At 58.9% G+C, this 26,492-nt stretch overlaps 10 protein-coding genes across 10 annotated transcripts; 5 read left to right on the top strand and 5 right to left on the bottom strand.

Moving 5' to 3' along the window:
• Positions 1-205: 205 nt before the first annotated feature.
• Positions 206-1,359, bottom strand: psf3 (DNA replication protein PSF3; the record flags this gene model as incomplete). The annotated part of the gene is made up of 6 exons (XM_024814601.1): positions 206-441; positions 516-624; positions 738-927; positions 1,036-1,094; positions 1,179-1,247; positions 1,315-1,359. 6 exons carry the CDS (start codon positions 1,354-1,356, stop codon positions 374-376), a joined length of 537 nt encoding a protein of 178 aa, XP_024667330.1. The 3' UTR covers positions 206-373.
• A 382-nt stretch (positions 1,360-1,741) lies between these two features.
• BDW47DRAFT_96427 (acetyl-CoA synthetase-like protein) lies at positions 1,742-3,941 on the bottom strand. The gene is made up of 3 exons (XM_024820322.1): positions 3,711-3,941; positions 2,348-3,630; positions 1,742-2,219 (listed from the first exon to the last, which is right to left on the bottom strand). Exons 1-3 carry the CDS (start codon positions 3,772-3,774, stop codon positions 1,881-1,883), a joined length of 1,686 nt encoding a protein of 561 aa, XP_024667329.1. The 5' UTR covers positions 3,775-3,941; the 3' UTR covers positions 1,742-1,880.
• A 1,361-nt stretch (positions 3,942-5,302) lies between these two features.
• BDW47DRAFT_135254 (uncharacterized protein) lies at positions 5,303-8,396 on the top strand. The gene has a single exon (XM_024818286.1). It carries the CDS (start codon positions 5,418-5,420, stop codon positions 8,067-8,069), a length of 2,652 nt encoding a protein of 883 aa, XP_024667328.1. The 5' UTR covers positions 5,303-5,417; the 3' UTR covers positions 8,070-8,396.
• Positions 8,397-9,152: 756 nt separating this feature from the next.
• Positions 9,153-12,263, top strand: BDW47DRAFT_130045 (uncharacterized protein; the record flags this gene model as incomplete). Its single annotated transcript, XM_024817055.1, has 1 exon — positions 9,153-12,263. The coding sequence occupies one exon, from the start codon at positions 9,153-9,155 to the stop codon at positions 12,261-12,263; it is 3,111 nt and encodes a 1,036-aa protein (XP_024667327.1).
• Positions 12,264-12,862: 599 nt separating this feature from the next.
• On the top strand, positions 12,863-16,983 carry kgd1 (alpha-ketoglutarate dehydrogenase KGD1). The gene is made up of 5 exons (XM_024814600.1): positions 12,863-13,103; positions 13,230-13,579; positions 13,658-15,705; positions 15,794-16,167; positions 16,221-16,983. Exons 2-5 carry the CDS (start codon positions 13,385-13,387, stop codon positions 16,757-16,759), a joined length of 3,156 nt encoding a protein of 1,051 aa, XP_024667326.1. The 5' UTR covers positions 12,863-13,103; positions 13,230-13,384; the 3' UTR covers positions 16,760-16,983.
• A 218-nt stretch (positions 16,984-17,201) lies between these two features.
• Positions 17,202-19,859, top strand: BDW47DRAFT_114186 (putative PHD finger domain protein (Ing1)). The gene is made up of 5 exons (XM_024814599.1): positions 17,202-17,758; positions 17,951-18,579; positions 18,626-18,810; positions 18,868-19,494; positions 19,557-19,859. The coding sequence occupies exons 1-5, from the start codon at positions 17,315-17,317 to the stop codon at positions 19,613-19,615; spliced, it is 1,944 nt and encodes a 647-aa protein (XP_024667325.1). The 5' UTR covers positions 17,202-17,314; the 3' UTR covers positions 19,616-19,859.
• Positions 19,796-21,108, bottom strand: dscB (the record flags this gene model as incomplete). The annotated part of the gene is made up of 2 exons (XM_024818285.1): positions 20,571-21,108; positions 19,796-20,473 (listed from the first exon to the last, which is right to left on the bottom strand). The coding sequence occupies exons 1-2, from the start codon at positions 20,835-20,837 to the stop codon at positions 19,796-19,798; spliced, it is 945 nt and encodes a 314-aa protein (XP_024667324.1). The 5' UTR covers positions 20,838-21,108.
• BDW47DRAFT_114184 (uncharacterized protein) lies at positions 20,852-21,108 on the top strand (the record flags this gene model as incomplete). The annotated part of the gene is made up of 1 exon (XM_024814598.1): positions 20,852-21,108. A coding segment is annotated over exon 1 (178 nt), but the record flags the coding sequence as incomplete, so codon positions are not given.
• A 244-nt stretch (positions 21,109-21,352) lies between these two features.
• Positions 21,353-23,451, bottom strand: BDW47DRAFT_135246 (TFIIH subunit TFB1 family protein; the record flags this gene model as incomplete). The annotated part of the gene is made up of 2 exons (XM_024818284.1): positions 23,210-23,451; positions 21,353-23,124 (listed from the first exon to the last, which is right to left on the bottom strand). The coding sequence occupies exons 1-2, from the start codon at positions 23,346-23,348 to the stop codon at positions 21,353-21,355; spliced, it is 1,911 nt and encodes a 636-aa protein (XP_024667322.1). The 5' UTR covers positions 23,349-23,451.
• Positions 23,452-23,673: 222 nt separating this feature from the next.
• Positions 23,674-26,309, bottom strand: BDW47DRAFT_114182 (Leucine Rich Repeat domain protein). Its single transcript, XM_024814597.1, has 2 exons — positions 25,543-26,309; positions 23,674-25,478 (listed from the first exon to the last, which is right to left on the bottom strand). Exons 1-2 carry the CDS (start codon positions 25,796-25,798, stop codon positions 24,082-24,084), a joined length of 1,653 nt encoding a protein of 550 aa, XP_024667321.1. The 5' UTR covers positions 25,799-26,309; the 3' UTR covers positions 23,674-24,081.
• Between the last annotated feature and the right edge of the window lie 183 nt (positions 26,310-26,492).

Here is a 26,492-nt window from a genome sequence, read left to right as displayed (position 1 = left end):
TCATTCGCTAAAAGGAACAACGCCGGGGCCCCATCGTTCGTCGGGTGGATGTCGATCATTGTAGTTGAATTACACATTGAATATGATATTACAGTCCGATATATAAACTCCCGGACGCCTTCCGTTTCTTTTTAATTATTCATACCATACTTAATACAATTTCAGATTACACTTACCAAAAGGGAATAATATATCATCGACCCAGTCGAGCAGCGATTATTCCAGATATATATAGTACCGCTCAATGCCAATGGTAGTCACTAATATATACATAGGCATGAATAAACTCCATAAAATCCATAACTCCATCATAGATCGCTCAAAACAAACTCCCCTCATCTATACTCAATCACCAAATCAAGCAAGTAAATAATCACCTCTTCTTCGCCTCTCCCGCCCAAACCCGCACTTCCTTGGCTCCTTCATGAGCAACCCGGAATACTAAGAACCAATCAGACATACCATAAGAATAAGAAAGGAAAGGAAGAAGAAGAATAAGAAGAAGAAAAACGTACACTGCCTCTCCATCTCATCCAGTCCTCGCAAGAAGTCCACCCCCTGCCCCATCGCACCCTTGGGATTATGCGCGTGGTCTGCGATTTCTGCAGCGCGTTTCGCGAAGGTCTACTGACAGTTAGTATTCTATAAATCTTATCCGTCTATCCACCCATCTCTAGATAGAAAGATAGATAGACAGATAGACAGAATGATAAGTAGGTGGATAGTAGAGAACATACATTCAACAAAACATCCACCATCTCCTCCTCCTCAAACAACTCCAGCACTCGTTCACTGAGACTGTAAAAGTGCGGCGCCAGCGAGCGCAGGTCGATCGTCCGCGGGTCGGCCTTGAATGCATTCAACACCCGCTCTGATAGAGCGGATGGGATGTCGAGCGTGACGAGACGGGATGTGCCCAGACGGGCTCTTTAGTTAGATTAGTATTTTCTTTCTTTTCTGTCTTCCTTAATTTCTTCTCTTCAGGATCGTCTGTCGTGATGCGATATTTCCAATGGCCTCAAAAGAATGACATACCCAATTGACAGCATTTCACCTAGCCATAATGGAAGGTCGAGTTGCGTTCCCGCTTTGATCTGTTTTAATTAGTACTTCTTCTATATACATACATACATATACAAATATGTATATATTGAAGAAGGGAATAAAATAAAACAAACATTTTCACCCGGATTCCCCTCCAGCACGCCCAATCCGGGTACTTCCAATTCAAACGTGCAGGGCAGTTTCTACTCAGCACTAGATCAGTCCTCATCCTCAACTTATTCAAAGACGAAAAGAAAAAATAAGATATACCTCCGAGTCAGTCAGTATCGAATCCACGTCGTAGTATGACATGACGAAGATATCTCACACCGTTGATCTGTTCGGCGCGTGGAATTGAAGCTGCTGGTCTGGACGTGTCTGCGCGTTGGTTTCTGTGCTGTGGGGTTGGGGGGATGACTCAGCGGGTGGATTTTCTTATCGCGTGTCTTATCAGGGTTGGTTTGGCTGCTACGCCGTTTCTTATCTTATCGGGTTGGCGTGATCTTCTCCGTATGCTGCTTTGGTTGATGGATGTTTCAATGACTTTGGATTATTATCTAGAGTGAGAATTGCATATTCAAAGAGAATGAGGCTTACTCTAAGTGTTGGTCTAGATTGAGTACATGAGTAGACAACAGGTATACTCCCCAAGTCTGCGCAAGATGCTGTGGCTTTGTAGCACATGATATTATCACTAGTATAAAGCTGATATTTGTTATGATTGAGGATCTCAATATTCCTGTCGCGGCCATCCCAGGCTGTTCTAGTTCTGCTTCCGCTGTCAACCCGAGTCCAATAGCCCACCCCCAATCCACCGCAGAGACAAATAAAACGAATCAAAGCTTAGCACCCTCTTCCCTCGCCTCCTTCTTCGCCTGGTCGCGCAGCTCCCGTCGCAGGATCTTCCCGCTAGGACTCTTCGGGATAGCAGGCACGTAGACCACACCCCCGCGCAGCTGCTTGTAGTGCGCCAGGTGGGATTTCACAAACTCCTTGATGGTGGCTTCGTTAGCCTGGGCTGGGTCCGCTACGACGTATGCCCGGGGTACTTCGTTGCCGGAGCCGTCGGGGGTGGGGACCCCGATCACGGCGACGTCCATGATGGCTGGGTGGGAGAGGAGGAGCGCTTCGAGCTCGGCGGGGGCGACTTGGAGGCCTTTGTATTTGATGAGTTCCTGTGTGTTGTTAGTTTATCTTATGAGGGAAAGATGAAGAGAGCGAGAGTGTAAAAAAGAGAGAGGGAGAGGTATCACACCACGAAGAGGAACAAGGGGGAGGGGGGGTGGGGGGGGGGGAGAAATACCTTCTTCCGGTCAACAATATAAAACAACCCGTTCTTCCGCACGCCGAGGTCCCCCGACTTGAACCAGCCATCTGGGGTGTACGCCTCCCGGGTGGCCTCCGGATTGTCGTAGTAGCCGTTGGCGATGACCGGTCCCCGGACGAGAAATTCCCCCTCCTGGCCCTCGGCAACATCGTGGCCATCCTCGTCGACGATGCGGAGTCGCATGTTGGGCAGCAGCCGGCTCACGCTGCCCGTCAATTCCTCCTCTTCCCACGGCAAGCCCGTGATGCTGCCGGTGGTCTCGCTCAGTCCCCAGGTCTGGTTGACGAGGCAGCCCAGCTTCTGCTGGACCTTCACCTGTAGGTCGGAGCCCATGGGCGCGGCGCCCGAGTAGGCGCGGCGCAGGGTCCGGAACTGGTCGGTGACCGCGGGGCTGTGGCTGATGAGGAGGAAGATGGGCGGTACGGAGAAGAAGAAGGTAATCTCCAATTTCTTGTTGTACTCGAGGAACTTGGCGAAGTCGAACCGGTCCATCCAGTAGACGGTGCCGCCAATCACGCTCGGATTGATGAAGTAGCCCTGTGTGCCTGCGATGTGAGCGGTGGGCAGGTGCGCCAGCGTGCGGTAGGGGTGCTCGTAGTTCGGGTCCTGGGCCGTCCGCAGGGCGACGTACTCGCGGTCCATGAAGAAGGGGATGAGCGCCTCGGCGACGACGTTCCGGTGGGAGATGTTGACCCCCTTGGGCACGCCCGTCGTGCCGCTGCTGTACAGTAGGCAGATGAGGGAGCCGTCCAACCGCCGAGGGTCCGTGATGCACTCCCAGTCCAGGGCCTGCGACGGCGTCAGGCCGTGGAGGTAGTTGTGGCCCGTCCGACTGTCGGCCAGCACCCGCTCGTGGCTCATGCTCCGGAGCACCAGGACGCGATCGGTGGGCACCCCCGCCGCCTGCGCCGCCTGGAGGGCCAGGTCCCGGGTCTCGGGCCCGGTGATGACGAGCCGGCTTTTCCCCTGGCGGATCTGACGCTCGAGCTCCGTGGACGTCGCGGTGTAGGACGCGGCGCTCCAGACACCCCCGGCCGCTACTACGCCGTAGAAGACGGCGGGCAGGAGAACCTGCCCGGTGGAGACCCCGACCACGACATCCTTACCGGCGCCCTGGGCACCGACCCCGAAGTGGTGGCGGAGGAGGTAGGCGATCTGACGGGTGTACTGGCGGGCCTGGGCTTTGGTGATGCCGTTCGAGGGATCGGCGGCTTCTGCATGCAGGACGGTGGTCTCCTTGCTGCCGGGGAGGGGCGAATCTGATGGGGCATGGATCTCAGTTTCTCCGCCGGTGGACTCCCAGACTCCGCCGCGGGACGGAAGGGACGAGAGGACTCACCGAAGATTAAGCTTAACAAATCGAGATCAGGGAGAACATAGTCTTTCTCCGGAAGGTAGATCATGGTGCAAGAAAGGGAGGTTTACGGAGAATTGGGAAATCGGGAGGCGACAGTCTTGTAGGTGGAAGGAGAACCCCAGGAGACGGCGTCAGACCGCTTTATAGGGGAGGGAACTATTTTTTGTTGGACAACACATGCTCTGGCGGGAAGCCATGCACACGAAGCCACGGCTGCAGGGCTGATACATCTCACCCGACCGAAGCGAGGAGAGGGTGTTCTACAGCCGTGAGCAACAGAGCCCGAGGTCCGTCGGCAGGGGATCGGCGGACATTGATGAGGATCGCGGAGATGCGGGGTCGGTTGACTACGCCCTGACATCTCACGAGAGGGGTGACCGGATGGATGTCATTGGCCTTGATCATCGTTATGCTTTGACTTCCGATGAAAGTCACACATGGCGGGATTCCTCTTCGAATATATCCAGAGGGAGAGAGCGAACTGACGCGCCATGGCTGCGGGTGATGCGGTGTGGCCTTTCAGAGTGGAGTCCCGCTGCAGTGTGGCAGGGGAGATGACACGCTTCCTGCCGTTCATGATAGTTTAAATGGATTGACCAGCCTAGATAATTGGAGATAATATATATATATATATGTAAATATGGTGAGAGGATCAAGAACCTTGAGGGATCCGCCATGGTGTCTATTTTTTGAGTATCCTCCCCGGTCTGCTCTCCAGATGGTTCGAGGGTCTAGAACGAGGCAGAACGGAAAGATGTGCAGCGCTAAATTGGGAATTGTTCCAGGACAGACTCCACTGGGGGATTCTCGGATTCTCTCGAGGTATGAGATACTGTCGAGTCGATCGATCATTTCATAGAGTGGATGAGCCAACAATGCAGTACGGATCTATCCGGACCAGACCAATCCACCTTCCATGTAGATCGAATCAGACGAACGAGGAGAAAATGGACACGCGATACAAGAGAAAAAGAGAAAGAGAGACAATACCCTGTTTTTTGCCCACGCTAACCCAGGAAGAGGATAGGATGGTGGAGGGAAAGGAATCCTTTGGCCAAGTTTTTGTTTAAACCAAGGATTTAAATAACTTGGACATGACTTGGCCACAAGTTGGTCCAACCAATATCCCACCGTATGATCGGGATATGTAGAGATCGAATCAATCCAAGTGAACATGGAAATGATGTCCAGAATTGAACAGTTGAAGCAAGAAGGAAAGATAGAAAGAAAAGTAAAATCCAAACCAGGTAGGTGCCTGGAAACCTCAGGACCACAACATAACGCGATCATAAACCATCATAATATTTATGGACGTGTGACATCTGCTTCTCCCGCTTGACTCTCTTTCTCTCTCTCTCTCTCTCTCTCTCTCTCTCTCTCTCTTTCTCTCTCTCTTTCTCTTCTTCTCTCTCTTCTTTCTTTCTTTCTCTCCATCCTTCTCTCTTTCATTTTCATTCATTCTCACACACTCTCTCTTTCATTCTCCCTCCCTCTCTCTCCCCCCCGATTGAACATCCTCCCCCTCTTCTCTCCCTTCTCCCTTCCTTTCTCTCCCCTTCCTCTTCTTTCTTCTCCTTTTCGTCTGTTCTTCACGCTCATTCTTTTTCTCCCTTTCTTTTCTCGACCCATTCTGCATGACTCCATAAACAGCCGTGAAGGCTTCGATTCCTCCATCGCATCCGTCCCATCATGACTTACAACGCCGTCTCGCAATCCGACCAACATGAGGTTACCTCCAACACGAGCGACCAGGACAATCGAGGAGGAGATCGGTTGGACGCACGGGAGCCTATCCGCAGCCTCGGATCGATGATTCGTTCCATGACTGCCATGAGCTACGAGACTGTCGAGGACGACGACTACGAGGAGATCGCCGCCGATCATGCCGCTACCCGGAAGTCCATCGATCCGCCCACCACGACTAGCGATGGATTCCCTCGTCCACTGCCTCCTCCGATCAACACGGCCGCCGCCGCCGCCACTCGCTCCGACTCCACCGAGGAACCCGCCCTGCGGACGCCCATCTCCGATGTCCCCGTGCCCCTGAGCCACCCGACCCCCGACCTGCAGTCCCTCCAGGGCGCCTATGTCACCAATGTCGAGCGACTGGAGCAGAGCGCCGAACGCATGAGCTGCAGCTCCGCCGATATTGGCCGCGAGATCCGCAAGATGGACCAGGCCCAGAAGCGACGCTCCTCCGGGTCCACCTCCCACCCTGTGGGGAGCCTGGACGGCTCGCCCCGCCGCACCCATGCCCGCTCCCGCCAGGCCTCCATCCAGTCCGCCGCGCGCCTCGCCCAGGTGTGCGAAAATGGCCCCGGCGATCGCCGCTCCGGTCCCGTGCCAGCTCCTCTCCTGCCCCTCCCCCCGGCCCTCGCTCAGCCGACCGGTTTCGACCCGCTCCTTCCCCTCGACAATCCCTACGACCTCGATCGCCCCGTGTCGGCCGCCTCCAACGACACCTACCAGCAAGCGCGTGTCTTGTTCACCGATTTCGATGGCGTCCACTACCATCCGGACCGCACCGACGCCCGGGGGCCCCGCGTGTCCTTGACCCGGCCGCCCCTGGCCGCGCGGCCCGAGTCGTTCCAGGAGCCCCCGCCCGGCGAGCGCATGGTCTACTACCCGGCGCCCGTCCCGATGATGCTCAATCTGCCCCCGCGACTGTCCCAGCGGCCAATCGCGGAGCGGGAGAAGCGGAGAACCCAGCTCCTCGGGACCGTCGCGGCGGCCGACCGCCAGTCAACCGCGGGGCGGCGGCTGGGTCCGGACGCGGGGGAGGACCCGCCGCGCGAGAAAGCCGCGACCGAGATTGCCCCCCACCTGCGTGCCAGTGTCTTCTTCGACCCCCCCGGCGCGCCGGCCCTAGACGTGGACGTCAAGAAAGAGTCCGCCGTCGCGACGCTGGAGAGCATCCTCGACGCCTCCACCCGGGCCCCGGTCAGCGCCTTTACCGATCACCCATTTGCCGGCCATCTCGGCCCGGAGGTGTACGGCAGCGCGCGCCCCCGGGCGACGGGTGCCCCTGACCGGGCTGCGTCCGACTCGGACCTGCACTCAGTGTCCCTCACGGGCACCGGCGAACACGGGCCGAGCGAGGCGGAGGCCACCCGTGCCCACGAGGGCACGGCCCTGCGCGACGAGTCGCCGGGGGCGCCCGACGGCGCCGATGCTCCCCCGGCGCCCGCCGACGCGGCCGACAGCGGGGACGACGTGCCCTTCACCGGACCCCCGACCACCCTGTTGGCAGAGCTGGAGATGCGGAAGCACGAGCTGAAGCAGCGGCGGCGCACGGCCGCCACCGCCGGGGGCCTGCATTCCACCTTGCTGCAGATGGATGCCGTCGCGCAGAAGCAGAGCGAGCACCGGCGCGCGCGCCCCGTAGCCCTGGCGTGGGAGAGTCCCACCCTGCACCAGCAGGACGCGGGCGACGACGAGGACGTCCCGCTGGCCATGCTGTTTCCCGAGCAGGCGCAGCCGCCCGAGGACGGGCGGCCCCTCGGCCTCATGGCGCGGCGGGCGATGGAGGAGTCGGAGCCCCTGAGCCGACGGCGCGCGCGACTCCGCGGAGACGGCTCCCCCGCGCCGCCGCCGCGGACCTCGGACCGACGACCGGTGACCATGTATGCGCATGGACCGGCGCCCGGGACGACCGCCGCGGCCAACCCGGACGCCGCCGACGACGACAACGACGACGAGGACGAGGGCGAGACGCTCGGGGCGCGCCTCCAGCGATTGAAGGCGCACCACCGGCAGAGCACCGCGGGACAGAGCGAGTTCGCCAGCGAGATCTTCGCGGAGTTCCGTCAACTGGGTGGGGCGGACGGCGACGACGACGGGACGGGGGCCGGTGGTCCCCCGGAACCCGAGGACGAGACGCTGGCCCAGCGGCGGGCGCGTCTGCACCGGGAGGCGGCCGCGGAGCTCCCGAAGAACTCGACCCTGACGATTCCGCGGTATCGGCGCAGCATGGCGGATCTCCTCCATGCCCGCCGTCCGACGACGGAGGGACGGCCCGCCGCACCGGCCACGGGGGGTGCCCCCAGTGGTCTAGGTCATCAGCACACGCAGTCCCAGTTGTCGCTCCCGTTTACGGCGCCGCCCGGGGTAGTTCCGCCCGGGGTAGTTCCGCCCGGCGTCGCTCCACCGGGCACAGCGGGCGCCCCGTATGTCCCGCCATCGGGGTATGGCATAGTGCACCCAAATACCTTTTACACCGATGCCATCCTGGGGAAACACCCGATGAGCTATGCGGTGCCCCGGCAGCCTGGCCCTCCAGGGGTCGGACGGCCCGGCGGCCAGCGCGAGATGATTGACCGTTGGCGGCAGAGCATCGCCTAGTATCGATCTTTATTTGATTCTTTCTTTATCTCTTTTCTCTCTCTATTTCTTTTCCTTTAACTTTGTCTCTCCCTTTCACCCTTTTCTTTTTTTCTTTTTTCTTATCTCTTTTTAATCAATGTATTGGCATGTCGGAGCATCGGGTTGGTTCTGACGGTTGGGACGCATGCACGGGTTGTAGATTAGCGCTGGCTTGTTATTTTTTTGGCATTCTGTCTTGTATTATAATATCTCTAATATCTCCATCTTCTCATTGTCGGATTTCGGTTTGTTCGTGATTCGACCTTGCTGGATGGTCACCTTGAATATATCTTTTTAAACCAATGTCGAATTCCCAGAATTTCCTTGTCTCCTCTGTCCAATTTTACCAAATTGGTGACCTGTCCGCCCAATGCGTAAAGACCAGGGACCGCCGTCGGGCTGTCTGCATCCATCCGTCGGGTCTTCCTCCCCGCCGCCACGCAGGAACTGGTTCAACCAACCATCCCACCCAACTCCAACCCACAACCAACAACCAACTACCAACAACTCCACCGGAAGCGACGATGGTTCCTGAAAGAAATCCCCAGACATTCTCTGGATCCGTCATATTGACCCTGGCGAATCCGACCCAACCAATGTCTTCCCGTGAGCTAAGGTAGTTGATCGACGGTGGAGGGGGACGATTTTCCCGCTTTCGGACCAAGAAAGATGGACCAAAGTCAGTGACTTCACCTCCGCGTCTATTTTTTTCTTTCCTCCACCTTGTTTTCCACCCCTGACTCAACCAGACTTCTTCTGCTGTCTCTTTTTGGATCCTTGGTCATCCATTTCTCCATTCCCTCTTCTATTCGAGTCTCTTGTCTATTTCCCTGTCCTTCTATTTTTAATTCTTTTCCCCACTGCGCACTTGGATTCAACGCTGTCCCCAAGCTGAGACATACCCCACGCCTCCAGGATCCTTCATCCCCTCGGGTTCTTCTACACCTTGTCGATCGCTCCTCCATCACCTCCCTATCCCCTCCATCACAAGTCATGGGGGACTGTGGCACTCGTTGATCCGAGGTTTGTTTCCCCCACCGAGCCACGGTAGGTGAACTGGCGATGCCTCCCTCCGCCGTCTTCTCGTACTGGCGGCGCGACCACCGTCGGTCCAGTGCGACCCCGAAACTGGCGCCTCCGCTGGCCCAGGTGCCGACCATCCAAAGCACCCCCGCCGATGTGCCCACGTCTGTGGGCAGCTCCCCGGCGCATCCAGAGGGCTCGAGCCCGCAGACGCCGGAATACTCCCCCGACGCGGACGGGGAGAAGCTGAACGTCACCGTGTCGACGGCGGCCATCCCGCCGCCGTCGTCCTCGTCCACCAACCTCGCCGTCCCGTCCGCCACGTCGGAGATTCGTCCCCATTCGAGCCCCGAAGAAGAACGCGAACGAGAGGTGCCGCTCACCGCCCAGTCCAACCACTCGCAACCGTCCTTCACCGTCCCGCGTTCGACGGACCAGAGCGATGCGGAGTCGTCCAAACCGAGCTCGCCCTTCCGGCTGTCCTTGGGGAAGAGTCTGCTGCATGCCCATCACCAACCCTCCGATTATCACTCCAAACGAGCCTCGACCCCCGCCATGACCCACACTAGCCACTTCCGCTTCAAACCCGCGCCGGACGATGCCACGCCCGACAAACCCAACGCGGGACACCGAGATTACAAGAGGGACCGGGCGGATGGCGGGAACGGCGGCCGACGGCAGGGCGACCGCGAGGTCTCGGGGGACCACGCCTCACACAAGTCGGGGAAGGCGATGCTGCATTTGCTGAACCCCATGTCGCTCCTGGCCCGGAGACGGTCCTCCCACCTGGTCCACCTGCGGACGGAGGACACCGCCGCGGTCCCAGCCATCCCGGACGACTACGACCCACGGATTCGGGGGAAGATCGTGCATGACTTCTCCGCCCCGCGGCCCCGGCGGACGCGGTCCACCGCCCCCACTCGATCCGAGGCGGGCTCCCGGGCCCCCTCGTCGCAGGACCAGGCGTCGGCCGCCCGATTGTCGGACCGCGACGCCCCGAACTACGCCCCCGACCAGGCGAGAAAACGGCAGAGTGAATACGCCCCCGTTTTCAAGGAGCATTTCGAGGACGACCGCCCGGTGCTGCAGGTGGAGAACAAGGCCTACCTGCAATCGTCACTGTTGACGAACCCGGCCGCGACCGACCAGGACACGCAGGCAATTCCCGCATTTGCAAGAAAGCTGCCCGCACAGGTCCCCGCGGACGAACCCTCGTCGGACAAGATCTCATCGGACAAGCCCTCACCTGACAAGCCCCCGTCGGACAATGCTCCGGGCGTCCCAAACGAAGACAGGGCCCCGCAGCACGTACGCGATGCGGACACCATCGACATCACCCCCCATCAACCACTGGGCGTGCCCAAACACTGCAAGAGCAATGCATCCCGCTTCAGCTTCGACATGGACGCCGTGGAATCCGAGACCCAGGAAAAGCTGCTGGAGGAGAAGCACAAGGCCAAGGAGGCAGCGCGGAAGGCCAAGGCGCGCATGGACGGCGACTTCAGCGACGCCGAGGACGACTATGACAACGATCTGTTCGACGACTTTGACGGCCTGGAGGAGAAGATTCCGGGTGTGAACGTGGACGACGAGGAGGATGGGTACGACGACTTTCCCGCCCCCGACGCGTTGGCGAACAAGTCCTGGCTCGCGCCCGGTTTGTCCCCGGTGGTGGCCAGCCCCATCAGTCCGGTCGGACCCGGCTTGCCGCCGGGGGCGTCTCTGTCGACCCATGATCTGGGTACCGTGCCGACCCCGCCATCGGAGCGGACCGCCGGCGTGACTGCCGCGGAGTGCTGCCCCGCTCCGCCACCGGGTGCGCGGGATTCCACTGGACCACCGACGGAGGTACCGCAGATCCCAATCGGTCTCCCGCCGAGCAACCCACAGCCCTTGGTGGACGACGACGACGACATGTACTTTGACGACGGCGAGTTCGGTGATCTCACGGCGGACGTGGGTGGCGGGGAGACGTTTGACGAGTCTATCTTCGATGACGAGTCGAGCCATCTCTACAGCCGCAAAACGGCCACCGCGCAGCCCCCCGTGGCGCCCGCCGAGGACCGGGACCCCGCACCGGCGCCGATGGAGATCCTCTCCGAGCTGGACGAACTGACTCTGGACACCGAAGAACGTTCCGACGGCCTGAAGCACATGCCGAGCATGGCGAGCGACTATCGAGGCCTAGGGTCACGGCGCGTCGGCCGCGGCCCGCCGTCGCTGGATCCGGCCAAGGCGCAGGGTGGCGTGCTGTCCGAGCACAACCTCGAGGCGCTACACCACGCACTCGCCGCGGCGGCCAATCAGGCGACGCACGACGGACCCCGGGGCCGCGCAGTCAGCGGCAGTGAGCTGTCCCTGGGCGCGGAGAGCCTCCCGGAAAGCCTCCCCCCGACGCTGGGGGCGCCCCCGGCCCTGGGGGCGGACGATGGGGCCTTTGAAGACCTGGACGCCTTTGAGGACTTGGACGACGACGACTTCGACGCGTCGCTCTACAACGACCCCATCATCGCGGCGGCCAACGCGGAGGCGCTGGAGAATGACGACGAAGGCTTCTACGGGCAGGAGTTTGGGTTCTACGCGCACGCGCACGGAGCGCAGACGACGCAGCTGACGAGCGGCGGGTACTTTGGCCCGCGCACCCTCGAGGGCCTGACGCGGAGCTACAGCAGCCGCGGGACCTTCCGGGAACCAAGCCTGACGCCCATCACGGAGCGCAGCGAGTGGAGCACGCGCAACTCGGTGATCTCGCTGCCGCCGCACGGGGCGGGAGCGCATTCGACCCCGTCGCTGGCGAGCCCAGGGCTGGCGCAGCTGGTGGATCTGGGGCCGCGCGAGGACGAGATGACGCTGAGCGCGCTGATGCGGTTGCGGCGCGGCGCCTGGGGCGGCAGCAACGGGAGCCTGCGGAGCAGCAGTGCCAGTCCGCCGCCGCACCCACTACACGCACCGCACGCACCGCACGCGCCGTCATCGCACCGAAACAGTTTTACGGGACTGTCGGACGTCAGCCCGACCGTGCACAACGTGCCGCCGGACCTCCCGTGGGGGTCCAGCAGCACGAGCGAGTCTCCGCGGAAGGACCCCGAGACGAGCGGCGGATCGTCTCCGCCACGTCGCGTGGAGTCGTCGCCGATCCGGGGCGCATGAGACCTCTTTTCCCTTTTCTATTTAACCTCTCTCCCTCTCCCTCCCTATCTTCCTGCTTCTCTATTGTTTTACCGACATTGGTATATAATTTGGATCTATACCCGGCACCCTGATGTAACACGATCTCTGGGCGGCAGTTTCTTTTCCTCTTGACCGGTTGACCTTTTTGCATCTATCTTTTGTTTCTGTTTGCCCTCCTTTTCTCTGGCGTTTGAGAGATCTTATGACCGCTGTAATGTGTGATGTGCCCAACGGTGCTGTCTAATAGCCTAATCATCCGAAAGGGTCTTTCCCTTCGAGTCAATCATCGTCGATCCGCAACGATCCGGGCAAGGTCATACCCGGGCCGGAGATGTGGCGGTGTCTTTTCCGTTCAATACTTGTAGCGTATTAAGTATGCGGCATTAAAGCGATGCCGGAAATGTCGGCCCGCATTTAGTCACGCAGGGCGGACGGGGTTGAGTCAGCCGCCCACCTCAGCCACAGGCGTCATCGTACGGTACGGTACGGTGTAATACACAGTACGAGGGTATGAGTGAAGTCAGCCTGAGGGAAGAAAAAAAAGTCTCATAGCCGTCGATTTCGGCAAAGCTCTCTCTCTCTCTCTCTTCTCTTTCTTTCTCCTTCTCTCCTGTCCAACTTCCTCCCCTTCTTCACTCTCTCCACCTTTTGTCCTCCCCTTTAGGACTTCATTTGTGACGTTCTTTGTCCTTGTCTTTTCATCTCCACTCTCCCACCGCCCCCATTGTTAAGAGAGTTTTGATAACTCTCTGATGAGTCGCGTTTTGTTACAGGTGCTACGGCAATAATCGTCGACACCTGTCTTTGCTGGCTGTAACTGTATGTTCCCTTCACCCGGTGTCAGTCCCCATAGCTATCCTCCTTATGGAGCATGCTATATGTCTTGATATCTTGATGTCTTGACATCCCTTCTATCATACTGACCCTTTTATCTTCAATCTCCAGAGCTTAATCGATCGGTCTCGACTTCTTCTCGCTTATAGACATTCCCGGCTCCCTACCCGAGCTATCCGTCCACCACAACTCTCCCTATTCCGGTCTTTCATATCGTTCAGATTGCGCTCTCTTGCCATTGAGAGCCCCCGGAATTTTTCTTCGTCATGTTTCGTGTCACCGCGGTCAAAGCGACCAACAGCGGGATGATGCGTCCGGCCACCTGCGGCCGGCGATCCCTCGCTTCGATCGCTCGTCCGGCGGCTTCGTCCCGGTTCGCCCTGGCGGCCCGACGTCCGCTGGCCCTCGCCGATCGTCTGTCCCACGGGAAACGCTTCTATGCGGCTTCTGCGGAGGGTGTTGTGAGTATTGTCCTTTTTATATATCTAAATATTTGACGGACATGGAAAAAAAGATACCGGAATACTAATTTCCTCTAGGATGCCAATGACTCCTTCCTCTCCGGAAACACCGCCAACTACATCGATGAGATGTATCTGGCCTGGCGCAAGGACCCCTCCTCCGTCCACATCTCGTGGCAGACCTACTTCAAGAACATGGAGGATGGCAACATGCCCGTCTCCCAGGCCTTCCAGCCGCCCCCCACCCTGGTCCCCACCCCCACCGGCGGTGTCCCCCAGAACATGCCCGGCGAAGGCCTCGCCGGCGTCGCCGAGGGCTCCGACGTCACCAACCACTTGAAGGTCCAGCTGCTGGTGCGCGCCTACCAGGCCCGCGGCCACCACAAGGCCAAGATCGACCCCCTGGGTATCCGCATCGAGGCTGAGGCCTTCGGCTACAGCCGCCCCAAGGAGCTCGAGCTTGACCACTACGGCTTCACTGAGCGCGACCTCGACGAGGAGTTCTCCCTGGGCCCCGGTATCCTGCCCCGTTTCGCCACCGACGGCCGCAAGAAGATGACCCTGCGCGAGATCATTGCCGCCTGCGAGAAGATCTACTGCGGCTCCTACGGTGTCGAGTATATCCATATCCCCGACCGCCGCCCCTGCGACTGGATCCGTGATCGCTTCGAGGTCCCCGAGCCCTACCACTACTCGGTCGACGACAAGCGTCGCATCCTCGACCGTCTGATCTGGAGTCACAGCTTCGAGTCCTTCCTGGCCACCAAGTTCCCCAACGACAAGCGTTTCGGCCTGGAGGGCTGCGAGTCCCTCGTGCCCGGCATGAAGGCTCTCATCGACCGCAGCGTCGACTACGGCATCAAGGACATCGTCATCGGCATGCCCCATCGTGGTCGTCTCAACGTCCTCTCCAACGTTGTCCGCAAGCCCAATGAGTCCATCTTCAGCGAGTTCGCCGGCTCGACCGAGCCCTCCGACGAGGGCTCCGGTGACGTCAAGTACCATCTGGGCATGAACTTCGAGCGCCCCACCCCCTCGGGCAAGCGCGTCCAGCTCTCCCTCGTCGCCAACCCCTCCCATCTCGAGGCCGAGGACCCCGTCGTCCTGGGTAAGGCTCGCTCCATCCAGCACTACAACAACGACGAGAAGGAATTCAACACCGCCATGGGCGTCCTGCTCCACGGTGATGCCGCCTTCGCGGCCCAGGGTGTTGTCTACGAGACCATGGGCTTCCACTCCCTGCCCGCCTACTCCACCGGCGGTACCATCCACATCGTCGTCAACAACCAGATCGGTTTCACCACCGACCCTCGTTTCGCTCGCTCGACCCCCTACTGCTCCGACATCGCCAAGTCCATCGACGCCCCCGTCTTCCACGTCAACGGTGACGACGTCGAGGCCGTCAACTACGTCTGCCAGGTCGCCGCCGACTGGCGCGCCGAGTTCAAGCGCGACGTCGTCGTCGACATCGTCTGCTACCGGAAGCAGGGCCACAACGAGACCGACCAGCCCTCGTTCACCCAGCCGCTCATGTACAAGCGCATCGCTGAGCAGAAGGCCCAGCTCGACAAGTACGTCGAGAAGCTCATCACTGAGGGCACCTTCACCCAGGAGGACATTGACGAGCACAAGAAGTGGGTCTGGGGCATGCTGGGCGACAGCTTCGACCGCAGCAAGGACTACACCCCGACCAGCAAGGAGTGGCTGACCTCCGCCTGGAACGGCTTCTCGACCCCCAAGGAGCTGGCCACCGAGGTCCTGCCCCACCTGCCCACCTCCGTCGACCAGCCCCTGCTCCAGCACGTCGCCGGCGTCGTCAGCGACGCCCCCGAGGGCTTCAGCCTGCACCGCAACCTCAAGCGTATCCTGACGAACCGCCGCAAGGTCGTCGAAACCGGCTCGGGCATCGACTGGTCCACCGCCGAGGCCCTGGCCTTTGGTTCGCTGGTCGCCGAGGGCTACCACGTTCGTGTGTCGGGTCAGGACGTCGAGCGCGGTACCTTCTCCCAGCGTCACGCTGTCCTGCACGACCAGGAGACCGAGAACACCTACACCCCCCTGCAGCATGTCAAGGAAGGTCAGGGCAGTTTCGTCATCTCGAACTCGTCCCTGAGTGAATTCGGAACGTATGTTTCTTCCTTCTCTTTTTCACCTTTTTTTTTTTTCTATTGTTTCTTTTATTTTGTACAAAGGCAATCAAACTAACTGATCCAGTCTCGGCTTCGAATACGGTTATTCCCTGACCTCGCCCAACGCGCTGGTCATGTGGGAGGCCCAGTTCGGTGACTTTGCCAACAACGCGCAGTGCATCATCGATCAGTTCATCGCCTCCGGCGAGTCCAAGTGGTTCCAGCGCTCTGGTTTGGTGGTGTCGCTGCCGCACGGGTACGATGGGCAGGGCCCCGAGCACTCGTCCGGCCGTATGGAGCGGTGGTTGCAGCTCTGCAACGAGGAGCCCCGCATCTTCCCGCAGGGCGACAAGCTGGAGCGTCAGCACCAGGACTGCAACATGCAGATCGCCGTCATGACTACCCCGGCTAACCTGTTCCACATCCTGCGTCGCCAGATCCACCGCCAGTTCCGCAAGCGTGAGTCTTCTTTTCTTCGGTGGAATCCTGTTTCAAAAGCTAACTCTTAACAGCCCTGGTGATCTTCTTCTCCAAGGCGCTCCTGCGTCACCCCCTGGCGCGCTCTGATCTTGAGGCGTTCAGCGGAGAGTCGCACTTCCAGTGGATCATCCCCGATGACGCCCACGGCACCGCCATCGACGAGCCCGAGAAGATCGAGCGTGTGATCATGTGCTCAGGCCAGGTGTACGCGGCGCTGACCAAGCACCGTGAGGCCAACGGCATCCGCAACACGGCCATCACTCGCGTCGAGCAGCTGCACCCCTTCCCGTGGTCGCAGCTGAAGGAGAACCTCGACAGCTACCCCAACGCCAAGGACATCGTCTGGGCCCAGGAGGAGCCGCTCAACGCGGGTGCCTGGAGCTACGCCCAGCCGCGCATCGAGACCCTGCTGAACCAGACCGAGCACCACAACCGCCGCCACGTCCTGTACGCCGGCCGTGCGCCCAGCCCGTCCGTGGCCACCGGTCTGAAGTCGGTGCACTTGAAGGAGGAGCAGGAGCTGCTGGAGGCCGCGTTCAGTGTCCACCAGGACCGCCTGAAGGGCGAATAAATCAACCACTACCCCACTACACTATACACCACACCAATCGCAACGGACGGGAGTTGGACTGGGAGAGGACTACTGACTACTTTGTACGACTGCGGCATCGTTTTCTTTTGTTTATAAGGGGCACAGGTTCCTGGATAGCTTGTCTATACCTTGCACGTGTCTGGATCATGTAAATTAAGAACCTGGATATATGGTTTCGTAGTATTTTTACAGTTCTCTTGGTATTTTACAGTTTTTTGAAAAATTTTCATCGTAGTATTTATACAGTTTTGAAGAATGTTCACTTGATAGATATGCATGACGTCATCATGCTCTATGCTGAGTCAGATGTGAATGCCAGATAAATCAGGCCGCTATCACCTGATTCGGCCCGAAGGGAGTCTTGTTCAGTCAGTCATTTCTCCGCACTTCAGCCTCACATTTTCTCCCATCGATCTCATCTCCTCAACTCACCTCAACCCAACCACCACACATGATTCCCCATCACATATGACCCCAATCTTCTTGCATTCTACCCGAATTAATCTAAACCCCGATTGAGAGTCAACACTCAAAATGTCAGCTCTCACAAGCCACGCCGCCATACCCCCATCAACCACATCAACCGCCCCCTCAACAACCACCACCGCAAATCATAATAACAAATCCCGCCAAACACGCACCAACCCCTCCCGCACCTCCAAAACCCAAACCCGCACCTCCTTCGCCTACGGCCGTCATGCGGACAACGTATCTCCCCCCGAGACGTCGTCCGCTCCGCATGGGTTCTATCCTGCGCTGACGCACTTCTCTGATGCGGTTACGGCGCTGCCGAGGGAGTTTAGGAGACATCATTCGCTGTTGAAGGAGGTTGATGCGAAGGCTTGGGCGCTGGAGGAGAATTTGGTGAGGTTGTTGACGGAGTCGGTTTCGGGATCGGGGTCGGGGGCGGTGTCCGGGGGAAGTTTGGAGAGGGCGCCGATTATTGGGGGGGTTGTTAGGGAGGACTTTTTGGATACTGTGAGTTGTTACTTTTTTTTCTTTTCATTTTTTTGCTTGTGTTTTGGGTTGGTTTGGAGGGTGGATGGAGAGAGGGTGGAAAAGAGAATGATCAAAAGAGGTGAAAAATTAGATGGGGGGGAAAGATGAGGAAAATATGAAGAGAGAGAAAATAGTGATGAAGAAAGGGCAAACTGAAGGCTAACTCTATAGAACACACCCCCCGAACCAGAAGAAAGCAAAAATCGTCGCCTCCTCTTCGATCGTGTCCGAACCACCCTCTCCGACCTGATGATGACTGCCGATGAGAAAAACCACGTCGTGTCCAACGCCAACGACGAGCTCGATCGCCAGCTGCTCCGTCTGGATACTATATACCCATACATTGCAGGCGAGATCAGTGAAGAGGCTCGTATGGGCAGTGTCACCCATTGGGCGTACTCCAACCGCAACACGGCCAAGCCACCGGCAAACGAGCGCCCGCGCCGGGAGGCCGCGTCCAACAAGGATCTGGCGCAGGCTCTGCACGAGGCCGAGGCGGCGTCCCGGAGTGAGGCCCGACGCGAGGCCGTTCTCGCCCGTCGGCAGCGTCGCACACACGCGGATTCGGATATGGATGATACTCGCGGCCGCAAGGGACAGGGTAGCAAGTCGCGGGCCGGAGAAGCTGGCCACGGCGCCCAGACCAAGCGGCGCAAGGTCGAGCGGCCGGCGCCTGTCGACGGGGCTGCCATGGAGCGGACGACCAGTGGCACGGGTGCTTCTGGGCGAGGGGTGTCCAAGGACGGAGCGGAGGTGAAGAAACGGGCGCGCGCGCCGAATTCGACCGCTGCGCGAAAGCGGTATGTCATTACAGTCAGAGTGTCTGATTGGTGCTAACGTTGGTAGGAATAATACCGGTGTCTCCGTTGCTGAGTCGCCTGTCCTCGCGCCGTCCCCTCTGGTTGGGGCTGCTGTTCCCCGCACCCACAGCCCTGGGGTTGCTCGACCGCAGTCGTCTCGCGCGCAACAAGGGGCCACAACAAATGGGCGGAGACCGGCCTCGTCCGCGTCTAACAGGACCACCAGTCACAGTATGATCTAATCCCCACCACTTTTCCACCGAGAGTAGCAGAACTGACGGTCCACAGACAAAACCGAACCCAAGCCTCCCAAAGAGACGCCCAAGATGGAGATCGCACCCTCGCAGCCGGACCCACACCGCAAGGAAGACACCCCGGAGACATCGAAGAATCCCATGCCAATAAACACCAAGCGCGAAGACGAGAGCAAGCCCGCCGAGTCGATCGAACCGCGCGACACGCCCGTCCCAACGACATCGCACCCAGCGCCGAAAGGACGATCCTCCAAGACCTCCACACCGGTTACCACATTCTCCGACGCGCACCAGCAACAGCTGCAGCACCAACAACAGCAGCACCACCTCCAACTCCAGCTCCAGCACCAGCAGCACGCACACCAGCAGCACCAGCAGCGTGTGCGCCCAACCCGCAGCACGGACCCGGCCCCCGCCAAACGATCGCACAAGAAGAACGGCAGCATACCAGCGGCGGTGGTGACTCGGGCGCCGTCCGAAGAAGAAGAGTCTTCCTTGCACGAGGGAGAAGGCGACGACGAAGACGACGACGGCGAGCCGCGGTACTGCTACTGCAATGAGATCAGTTTCGGCGAGATGGTCGCGTGCGACAATGACGCTTGTCCACGGGAGTGGTTTCATTTGTCTTGTGTGGGGTTGAGCAAGCCTCCTGGGAAGAATGGTACGCCTTTTCCTCCTTTCTCGTTATACTATGTGTTATTCGAACGTGGCTAACTGGTGCAGTGAAATGGTACTGCAATGAATGCAAGGATAGTATGCGACGGAGCAGGAGTGGGCGGTGATACTACCAAATTGAAGGATATGATAGAACACGCAGTGGGAATATTTGTCAGAGTTCAGGTCGATAATGCTACCCACATACCACATACATGCTACACCCATCCATCCAACTCCAGTAATCCAGCAGCACCAAACCAACAATACTCCATAACAACACAACCAACTTAAATCAAATCAAACAATCAATCTCTCCTCCGCCTCCCCTCTCCACTCCCAGACGCAGCAGAAGCAGCAGAAGAAGCAGAAGCAACAGCAGAAGCCTCCCCCTCCAACCTCCTCCTCAACCCCTCATACCTGCCCCCCTCCCCACCAGACCTCGAACTCGCAAACCCAGACCTAGAACCAGAATCCCTCTCCCCAACAACCCAAGCCGGGACCCTCCACCCACCAACACCACCACCTCTCCTCCCAGAGGACCCCAAAAAGGGCAGCACCTCCGCGCGCCACGCAAGCCCCACACCCCAGCCTATCAGCGCGGGGAGAAACATCGCCGGGAACTGGGACAGGGCGAGTTGCGCCGCGACGAGGTAGACGGGGGATTTGTCGGTTAGGAGGATCCCCATGCCCTTATTGTCTGTTTCTTGTTGGTGTTGGTTTTGATCTTCGGTGGGGTTTGTTGCAGGGTTCGTCGAGGAGGATGTAGACGGAGAGGTAGAAGATGGTGATGAAGAGGAGGTAGATACGCGATAGGAAACCGTATGCGGAACCTCCACATAATACTGCACCAGCAGGGCAAACAACGTAGCCGTCGGACCGGAGGGGAGGTAGTTGAGCTTGTGCAGCGTGAGCGGGCGAAGCACAACGGTGAGTAGTAGCGGCGGGAGGAGGGTCGTGTAGGGCAGTGTTGAGAGGATGAATGTCTATCCACCACCACCATCATCATCATTAGCTTTCTCTTCCATATCATATCCATCCATTGTATGGAAAAAAAACTAGGGGGGGTTTGAAAAAACGAACAGCAACCTTGCGTCCCCCCCACCCCCTCTCCACAACCCTCAAATTATAAACCAGCAGCGCGGCGAACAGCGCCTCCGTGGAATTCGCGAACCCCGCGACCTGCCAGATCAGCGCGCGCCAGAACTGCCCGTACGGCCAGAAGTGCGGGGAGATGTGGATGCTGGCGAGGTGTTTGCTGTCGAGGATGGAGAGGAGCACGGAGGAGGCGATCGTGTAGATTAGGAGGGTGCGGGTTAGGGGCGTGTGTGTTAGGGTGGGGGTTTGCATGTTTCTCTCTCTCTCTTTCTCTCTCTCTCTCTTTATTTATTTATTTCCGCTTTGTTTGTACTCGTTTGTATGCTTGGGGTGGGGGGAAGTGGTTGGATTGGTAGATGCCCGGGTTTGGGGTGTGGTTTCTTTGGAGGGTTGGGGTTGCTGAGGGTCTGTTCTGTTGAGGGTTGCTTTGAAGGTCGTCGGAAGAGGGACGATGTCCCTTGGATCTCAATGACCGTTTCTTCGAAGGATGCAATAGTAGAGTAAGAGATTGTGCTGGTTGGTTGGTATAGGTTCAAGGTAATGAAGTCTCGGAGGTGCGGAGTTTAACACGTCGCATTACTCCGCACCGCATACACCCACCGCATACACCCATACCCATACGCGCATCCCGCTATCAATCAATCAATCAAGCAATCAATCAACCGAGCTCACCGCGGCATGCCGAGTCGATCTCATTACATCAAGTCACCACTACTACAACAGTCTACAAGATAAAAAGTTAAAAATAAACAGAGAAGGGGAAACAATTATTTATTATCCTCTACCATCTTCATCTCCTCCGCCAACGCCTTCTTATACTTCCCCAGCGCAGCCTCCAACGCCCTCACCGTCGGCCCCAGCAACTGCCTAACAGCACCAGCACCCCCCGGCACGCCCTCCAGATTCACGCGCCGGCGTCGCCCCGTCGCCTCGAGCATCTCCCGCGCTTGCCGCTTGAGCTTGTCAACCTCGACCTGGCGCTCCGCTTCGGCGTCGTTAGCGACCGCCGAGATGCGCTCTTGTGCGCGGTTCAGCGATTCAGCTAGCGAGGCGACTTCTCCAGCGCGGTCTGGGTTTCCAGAAAGGAAGGCCTGCCAGAATTGGTGGAGGAATTCGGTCGACGTAGCGTGTGTTAGGGTTAATCGGTCGTAGAGCGCGGTGGACAGGCCGTAAGTGTCGGTCGTGCTGCCTACTTCTGTCTGGGCGCGTCGCTCGCGGATCGCGGTGAGGATTTGCGCCGACGCGCGCTGGAGGCTCGCGCGGGAGCCGACTTGGGGTGGGGCGTTTGTGGAAGGGTCGTCTTCGTTGTCGTCGTCGGGCTCGACGAGCTTGCCGAGTGGGGCGGTGCCGTCGGATGGGAGGTGGTATTCTATTTCGATGCGGAGGTCGTTGAGGATCTTTTCTGGGTCTTGCTGCGAGAAGAGCCGGCTTTGGGCGTCTGCGCTGTCGTTGGTCTGCGAGGAGAAGAAGCGGCTTTGGTCGCGGATGTTGAGCCGGATCCGGTCTTGCGGTTCGTCGCCTCGTAGATCCCGTAGTTGGAGTTGGTTGTATGTCTCTTCGTCGATGCCGCGCGGCGCGTGCGGGTCGCCGTCTGCGGGCGCCACGTTGGCCATGATCTTCTCGCTGAGCGCGTTGAGAGACCGGATGATGGGGACTTTTTCGACCGTCGACGGCCGCATGTCGATGTCTGGGCGGTTCCCGCGTCGCTGGCTGTGGTCCTGGTCGTTGGCGCCCAGGTCCAAGAAGTGAGGCACGTGCATCTCCCGCGGGAGATTCCCCGACTCGTCTGCCTTGAGGTACTTGTCCAGCACGGTGTCGGTCGCGTCCGTTTCCGAGATGCGCTCTCCGCGCAGCTTCTTGAACAGCCGGCTCTGGAAGAAGCGCGACCAGAACTGCTGCTCGCTCAGCTTGGGCACGGTCTCGTCGTACACGCGCTTCACCAGCGGGTGCTGGTTGAAGATCAGCTGGATCTGCTCCTTGCTGATATTCAGCTTCGTTACGTTGTCCTCCACCCGCGGCTTGAGTGTCGATAGCACGTTGTACGACCCCCGCGTCTGCGCCCGCTCGATGGCATGCGCCCGCAGGAGATGCAGCCGTGCGGACCAAAACTGCGACATGAACTGACCCGCCGTCAGGCTATCTGGCTTGGTCTTGAGCAGCTCCGTGAACATGCGCTGCAGGGCCGGGTCCGCCCGGAGCAGCGACTGCTGCAGCTCCACGTCCCACTTCAGCCGCTTGTCGTCGTCCCATGGGTGCGGCCCCGCGCCCGTCTGCGCCGCAGTTACCGCGACCGCCGGTGTTGAGGCGGGCTCCCCGTTTCCGGGTGCCGGTGTGGGCGTCGCGACTGGGGTCATCTGGGTCGACTTGGCGGCTTGGATTGCCGCGCTCAGCGCATCTTTGATGGCGTCGGCTTCCGGACGGGCGTTGTCGCCGGCTGTGAACGAGAAGACGTATTGTTCGGGGGCATTCGGCGCGTTGACGGGGACGACAAAGATCTTGAGCATGACTTTTTGGCTACTCGCGGGGGTTTGCTGCAAGTCTATTCCACATTGTCAGTCAACCGTCGGGGGAAAAAAAAAAAAAAAAAAAAGAATGGAAAGATAGGCAAAGAGGAAAGCACGCACTGGTTATCTGAGAAATTGGCAGTGTGATAGCCCCCGGCCCCCCAGCCGCCGGTGTCCATGAAATGGACTGGCTGTCCTGAGCCATCGTTAGGGTGCCATCTTTCTTCTTGTAGGCCGCCGATCCGCTCGGAGGTGCCATCCTAACTCAACCGCGTCCACTGTCGTGAGCGGCGTATGGGGATCTACCCATCGGGAGACAGACAAGCCCAACGAGAGTCCGGAAGGCGGGACGTATGTCGAAGCCTTCAATAGGGTCGTGGAGTGATGAGAGCGAACGGTATCAGAAAGAAACGAGACGCGGTGGAGCAAATCGATGAGGCAACGGATGTGACACGTGACCTGCACAGACCTATCTCGGAGTTAGTCCCGGAGTTATCCTATACTTATTCCACGGGATAAATAGTCTCTACAGTCCAGTCTACAGTCTACAGACCGATCGGTCAAAATATCAAAATTGGAGAAATCGATTGACTAGCCCATAACACCGTGCTACCACAATAAACGCCAAACTAAACATCCAGACAATGCCATCCGCGATAATGACACATTTTGAAAAACGAACTTCGCCAGAGAGGGGATATCGCAACAGGAGATACTGCAAGACCGTACTCGAACATTCCCAACGCTGAAAAGAGATCGCTCCCGCTATGCAGAATACAACACTCAACCCGTCCAGTAAGAACATCCATCCACGTCCGCGCTGGTCGAAAGCAAAAGATCCATGCGTGACGTGTCCGTCTGCCAAAACAAAAACAAAGACAAGAGAACAGAAGATAAACAGAACAAAACAAAACAAAACAAAAAAAGAAAAAAAAAAACAGATATGAACAAGGGTATAACGTAAACAAAAAAGTATAGCAGAAACGAGTCGGTCATTTCTTGAACATGTAGTGTCCGTAAATCCCACCAACGTCGCCGACGGCGACCGGGATCTTGCGCATGCCCCACCACCGGGCGCCCATCTTCCATCCCCGGGAGCCGTCGTCGACCGGCTGGTTCGGCATCGAGGCGGGGTCCCGAACGTACCAGCCGCGACGACCCAGTTCGCGCACCGTCCAGCCCAGGTTGGTCTTGGCGTTCCGGGTCCGCTCACGCAGGGGCGCAATCAGCTTGTCGCTAAATTCGATGACCTGCAGGGGCCAGCCCTGCTGTCCCAGGAGGAGGCAGGTGCTCGTGTTGAAGACGGTGCCGAGAGACAGCTGGGGCGCACGGTTAAGGTCCAGGTAGCACAGCGCCGAGGGGACCCAGGGGGTCGCCTCCTCGCCGGCGGGTACGGCGGGCGGGGCCAGGAAGGCGTTGATGTTCTGGGCCGACAGCTCGGCGGAGCTCAGGCCCAGCTCCTCCAGGTGCTTGGTCAGGGGCACCAGAGCGTTGGCGTGGGCGGACGTGACCTTGGCGCCGCCCAGGTTGAGGGACCGCAGGGTGGCGGGCAGCTTCGGGAGCAGCCGGGACACGTCCTCCTCGTCGAGCAGCCGGAACCGCGAGGGATCGGTCAGCAAGTTCAAAAAGACCAGCGAGTCGCACACGGCCGGGTGGGTGGTCAAAAAGTCCACGACCCGGGGCCCCCGGAGGCGGGTGCACCGGGACAGGCCCAGGTGGGTGACGCGGGCGGTCTCGGGGATGGCGAACAGGGCCGCCTCGCTGATCTGCGTGTGGGTGACATCGAGGTGGGTCAGGTTGATGAGGCGCGGGAGCAGCGTCTCGAAGGCGGAGGCCGGCAGGCTGCTGCACTCATGCATCGAGAGGCGACGCAGGTTCGGCAGGGTCAGGGGCAGGTTGGGCCCCGCGATCAGGGCCTCCTGGAAGACGGCCGAGAAGGACTGGGTGGAACAGCCGCAGAGGTCGATAGCGGCGAGGTTGGGCAGGCCGGTGAATAACTTGCGCAGCACGTCGACGCTCAGGTCACCTTCCACATGCTCCTGCAGCAGGCACTCGCGCAGGTTGGGCAGGAGGTCGAGGCACTGCAGCAGGGTGCGCGGGGTCAGGTTCTGGATCTCGGCGTTCATCTGCTTGGTGCGTCCCAGCCCCACCGAGGTGAAGTGCGAGAAATCAAGGCGGCGAACCAGCGTGCCGAGCGCGGGATAGGACGACATGTGGTTGAGGGCCTTGGAGAAGATGATGGAGTGCGGGAAGGTCATGTTCCTGTACAACACACCGAGGGTGGCCGCGTGCAACGTCCGGGAGGTGAGCAGGCAGGCAATCAGATCCACGTTGCGCGGTGCGTAGCCGTTGGGCGGGACGTCGATCGCCAGATGAGAGATGATTTGATCTAGACTCTGTCAGCGGGGGGGTTTCTAGGATTCTTCGAATACGACAGGTTCTAGATTCCTTACCGAGAACCTCTGGAGGCATCTTCTCGAGAGGGGACAAGCCCGGGACCGGGGCGGCCTTGGGCTCCTCCTTCTTCACATCGACCTTGGGAGGCGGCGTGGGCGTAGGCGTCGACTCCCAGGCCCAGCCACGCGACTGCATGCCCCCGAGGCTTCGCAGGTCGCTGTAGCTGCGGCTCATGCTCCGGCCTCCCAGTCGGATCTGCTTCCAACCGAGGAAGCCGCCGCAGGGGCAGCAGAATTGCGGCGGTTGCTGCATCTCGGGCCCGGCGGGCGGCTTCTGCTCCTTGGGGGATTCTTCAATGTGAGTATCCACGAACGATTGGGCGATACCTGTCCATTGCCCCAGTTAGCGGCGATCCATAGACCCCCGGAGGATCCCCCGGAGCGGCGGGCATGCTCGGCTTACCGTCAACGTCTTCTTTGATGGAGCCGCACGAGGGACGACGGCGGCTGCTGGAGCGGGAACCGTCGGGCGAGGAGCCAGAGGAAAGAGGCGAGGAGCTGCGTGAGTGGTTCACGGGGGAGGTGTCGCCTGCAGTGATGGTGGAGAGTCGAGGGCAGGAAGGTTTATGGGCGGAGAATCCGGGAGAGGCCATAGCGGAGGACATGATGCAGGTGTCGGCGGGGTGGGAGGGGCCTCTTGGTTCTATATAGGGTACGGACGTAGGGCTCGTCCCAGAATAGGAGAGAGAAAAAGGGCGGAGAGTTTCGTGGGGACACGAAATACCGAACGAGGTCAGAGGAAAAGTGGGATGGTTGTAAAAAAAAAAAAAAAAAAAAAAGTCAAGCGGAAAAGTAAGCTTCGCTTCCCCGGATTCCACAGTTACTTTCCGGTACGGAAAAGATTTTGCACCTGGAAAAAAGTAACGGTAATTTTAATTTTAATTGTTTCTTCCTGATTGAGGAAGAAAAAAAATCAAAATTAATTAAAGGAAGGGGGGGGGGGGGGG

This window comes from Aspergillus candidus (genome assembly GCF_002847045.1).
Source record: "Aspergillus candidus strain CBS 102.13 unplaced genomic scaffold BDW47scaffold_97, whole genome shotgun sequence".
Lineage (NCBI taxonomy): Eukaryota > Fungi > Ascomycota > Eurotiomycetes > Eurotiales > Aspergillaceae > Aspergillus > Aspergillus candidus.
This window is presented reverse-complemented; position numbering and strand designations above follow the sequence as displayed.

What these genes read in the sequence shown, in the direction of transcription:
- BDW47DRAFT_96427 (XM_024820322.1), bottom strand. Translation starts at nt 3,774, where the DNA reads ATGATCTACCTTCCGGAGAAAGACTATGTTCTCCCTGATCTCGATTTG. An exon ending in TTTGTTAAGCTTAATCTTCG is followed by an intron (nt 3,631 to 3,710) that starts GTGAGTCCTCTC and finishes ATGCCCCATCAG; the next exon opens with ATTCGCCCCTCCCCGGCAGC. An exon ending in ATATTGTTGACCGGAAGAAG is followed by an intron (nt 2,220 to 2,347) that starts GTATTTCTCCCC and finishes AACAACACACAG; the next exon opens with GAACTCATCAAATACAAAGG.
- BDW47DRAFT_114182 (XM_024814597.1), bottom strand. Translation starts at nt 25,798, where the DNA reads ATGCAGCAACCGCCGCAATTCTGCTGCCCCTGCGGCGGCTTCCTCGGT. An exon ending in GATGCCTCCAGAGGTTCTCG is followed by an intron (nt 25,479 to 25,542) that starts GTAAGGAATCTA and finishes GACAGAGTCTAG; the next exon opens with ATCAAATCATCTCTCATCTG.
- BDW47DRAFT_135254 (XM_024818286.1), top strand. Translation starts at nt 5,418, where the DNA reads ATGACTTACAACGCCGTCTCGCAATCCGACCAACATGAGGTTACCTCC.
- BDW47DRAFT_114186 (XM_024814599.1), top strand. Translation starts at nt 17,315, where the DNA reads ATGTCAGCTCTCACAAGCCACGCCGCCATACCCCCATCAACCACATCA. An exon ending in TAACAGGACCACCAGTCACA is followed by an intron (nt 18,811 to 18,867) that starts GTATGATCTAAT and finishes GACGGTCCACAG; the next exon opens with ACAAAACCGAACCCAAGCCT. An exon ending in CAAGCCTCCTGGGAAGAATG is followed by an intron (nt 19,495 to 19,556) that starts GTACGCCTTTTC and finishes TAACTGGTGCAG; the next exon opens with TGAAATGGTACTGCAATGAA.
- kgd1 (XM_024814600.1), top strand. Translation starts at nt 13,385, where the DNA reads ATGTTTCGTGTCACCGCGGTCAAAGCGACCAACAGCGGGATGATGCGT. An exon ending in CGGCTTCTGCGGAGGGTGTT is followed by an intron (nt 13,580 to 13,657) that starts GTGAGTATTGTC and finishes AATTTCCTCTAG; the next exon opens with GATGCCAATGACTCCTTCCT. An exon ending in TCCCTGAGTGAATTCGGAAC is followed by an intron (nt 15,706 to 15,793) that starts GTATGTTTCTTC and finishes TAACTGATCCAG; the next exon opens with TCTCGGCTTCGAATACGGTT.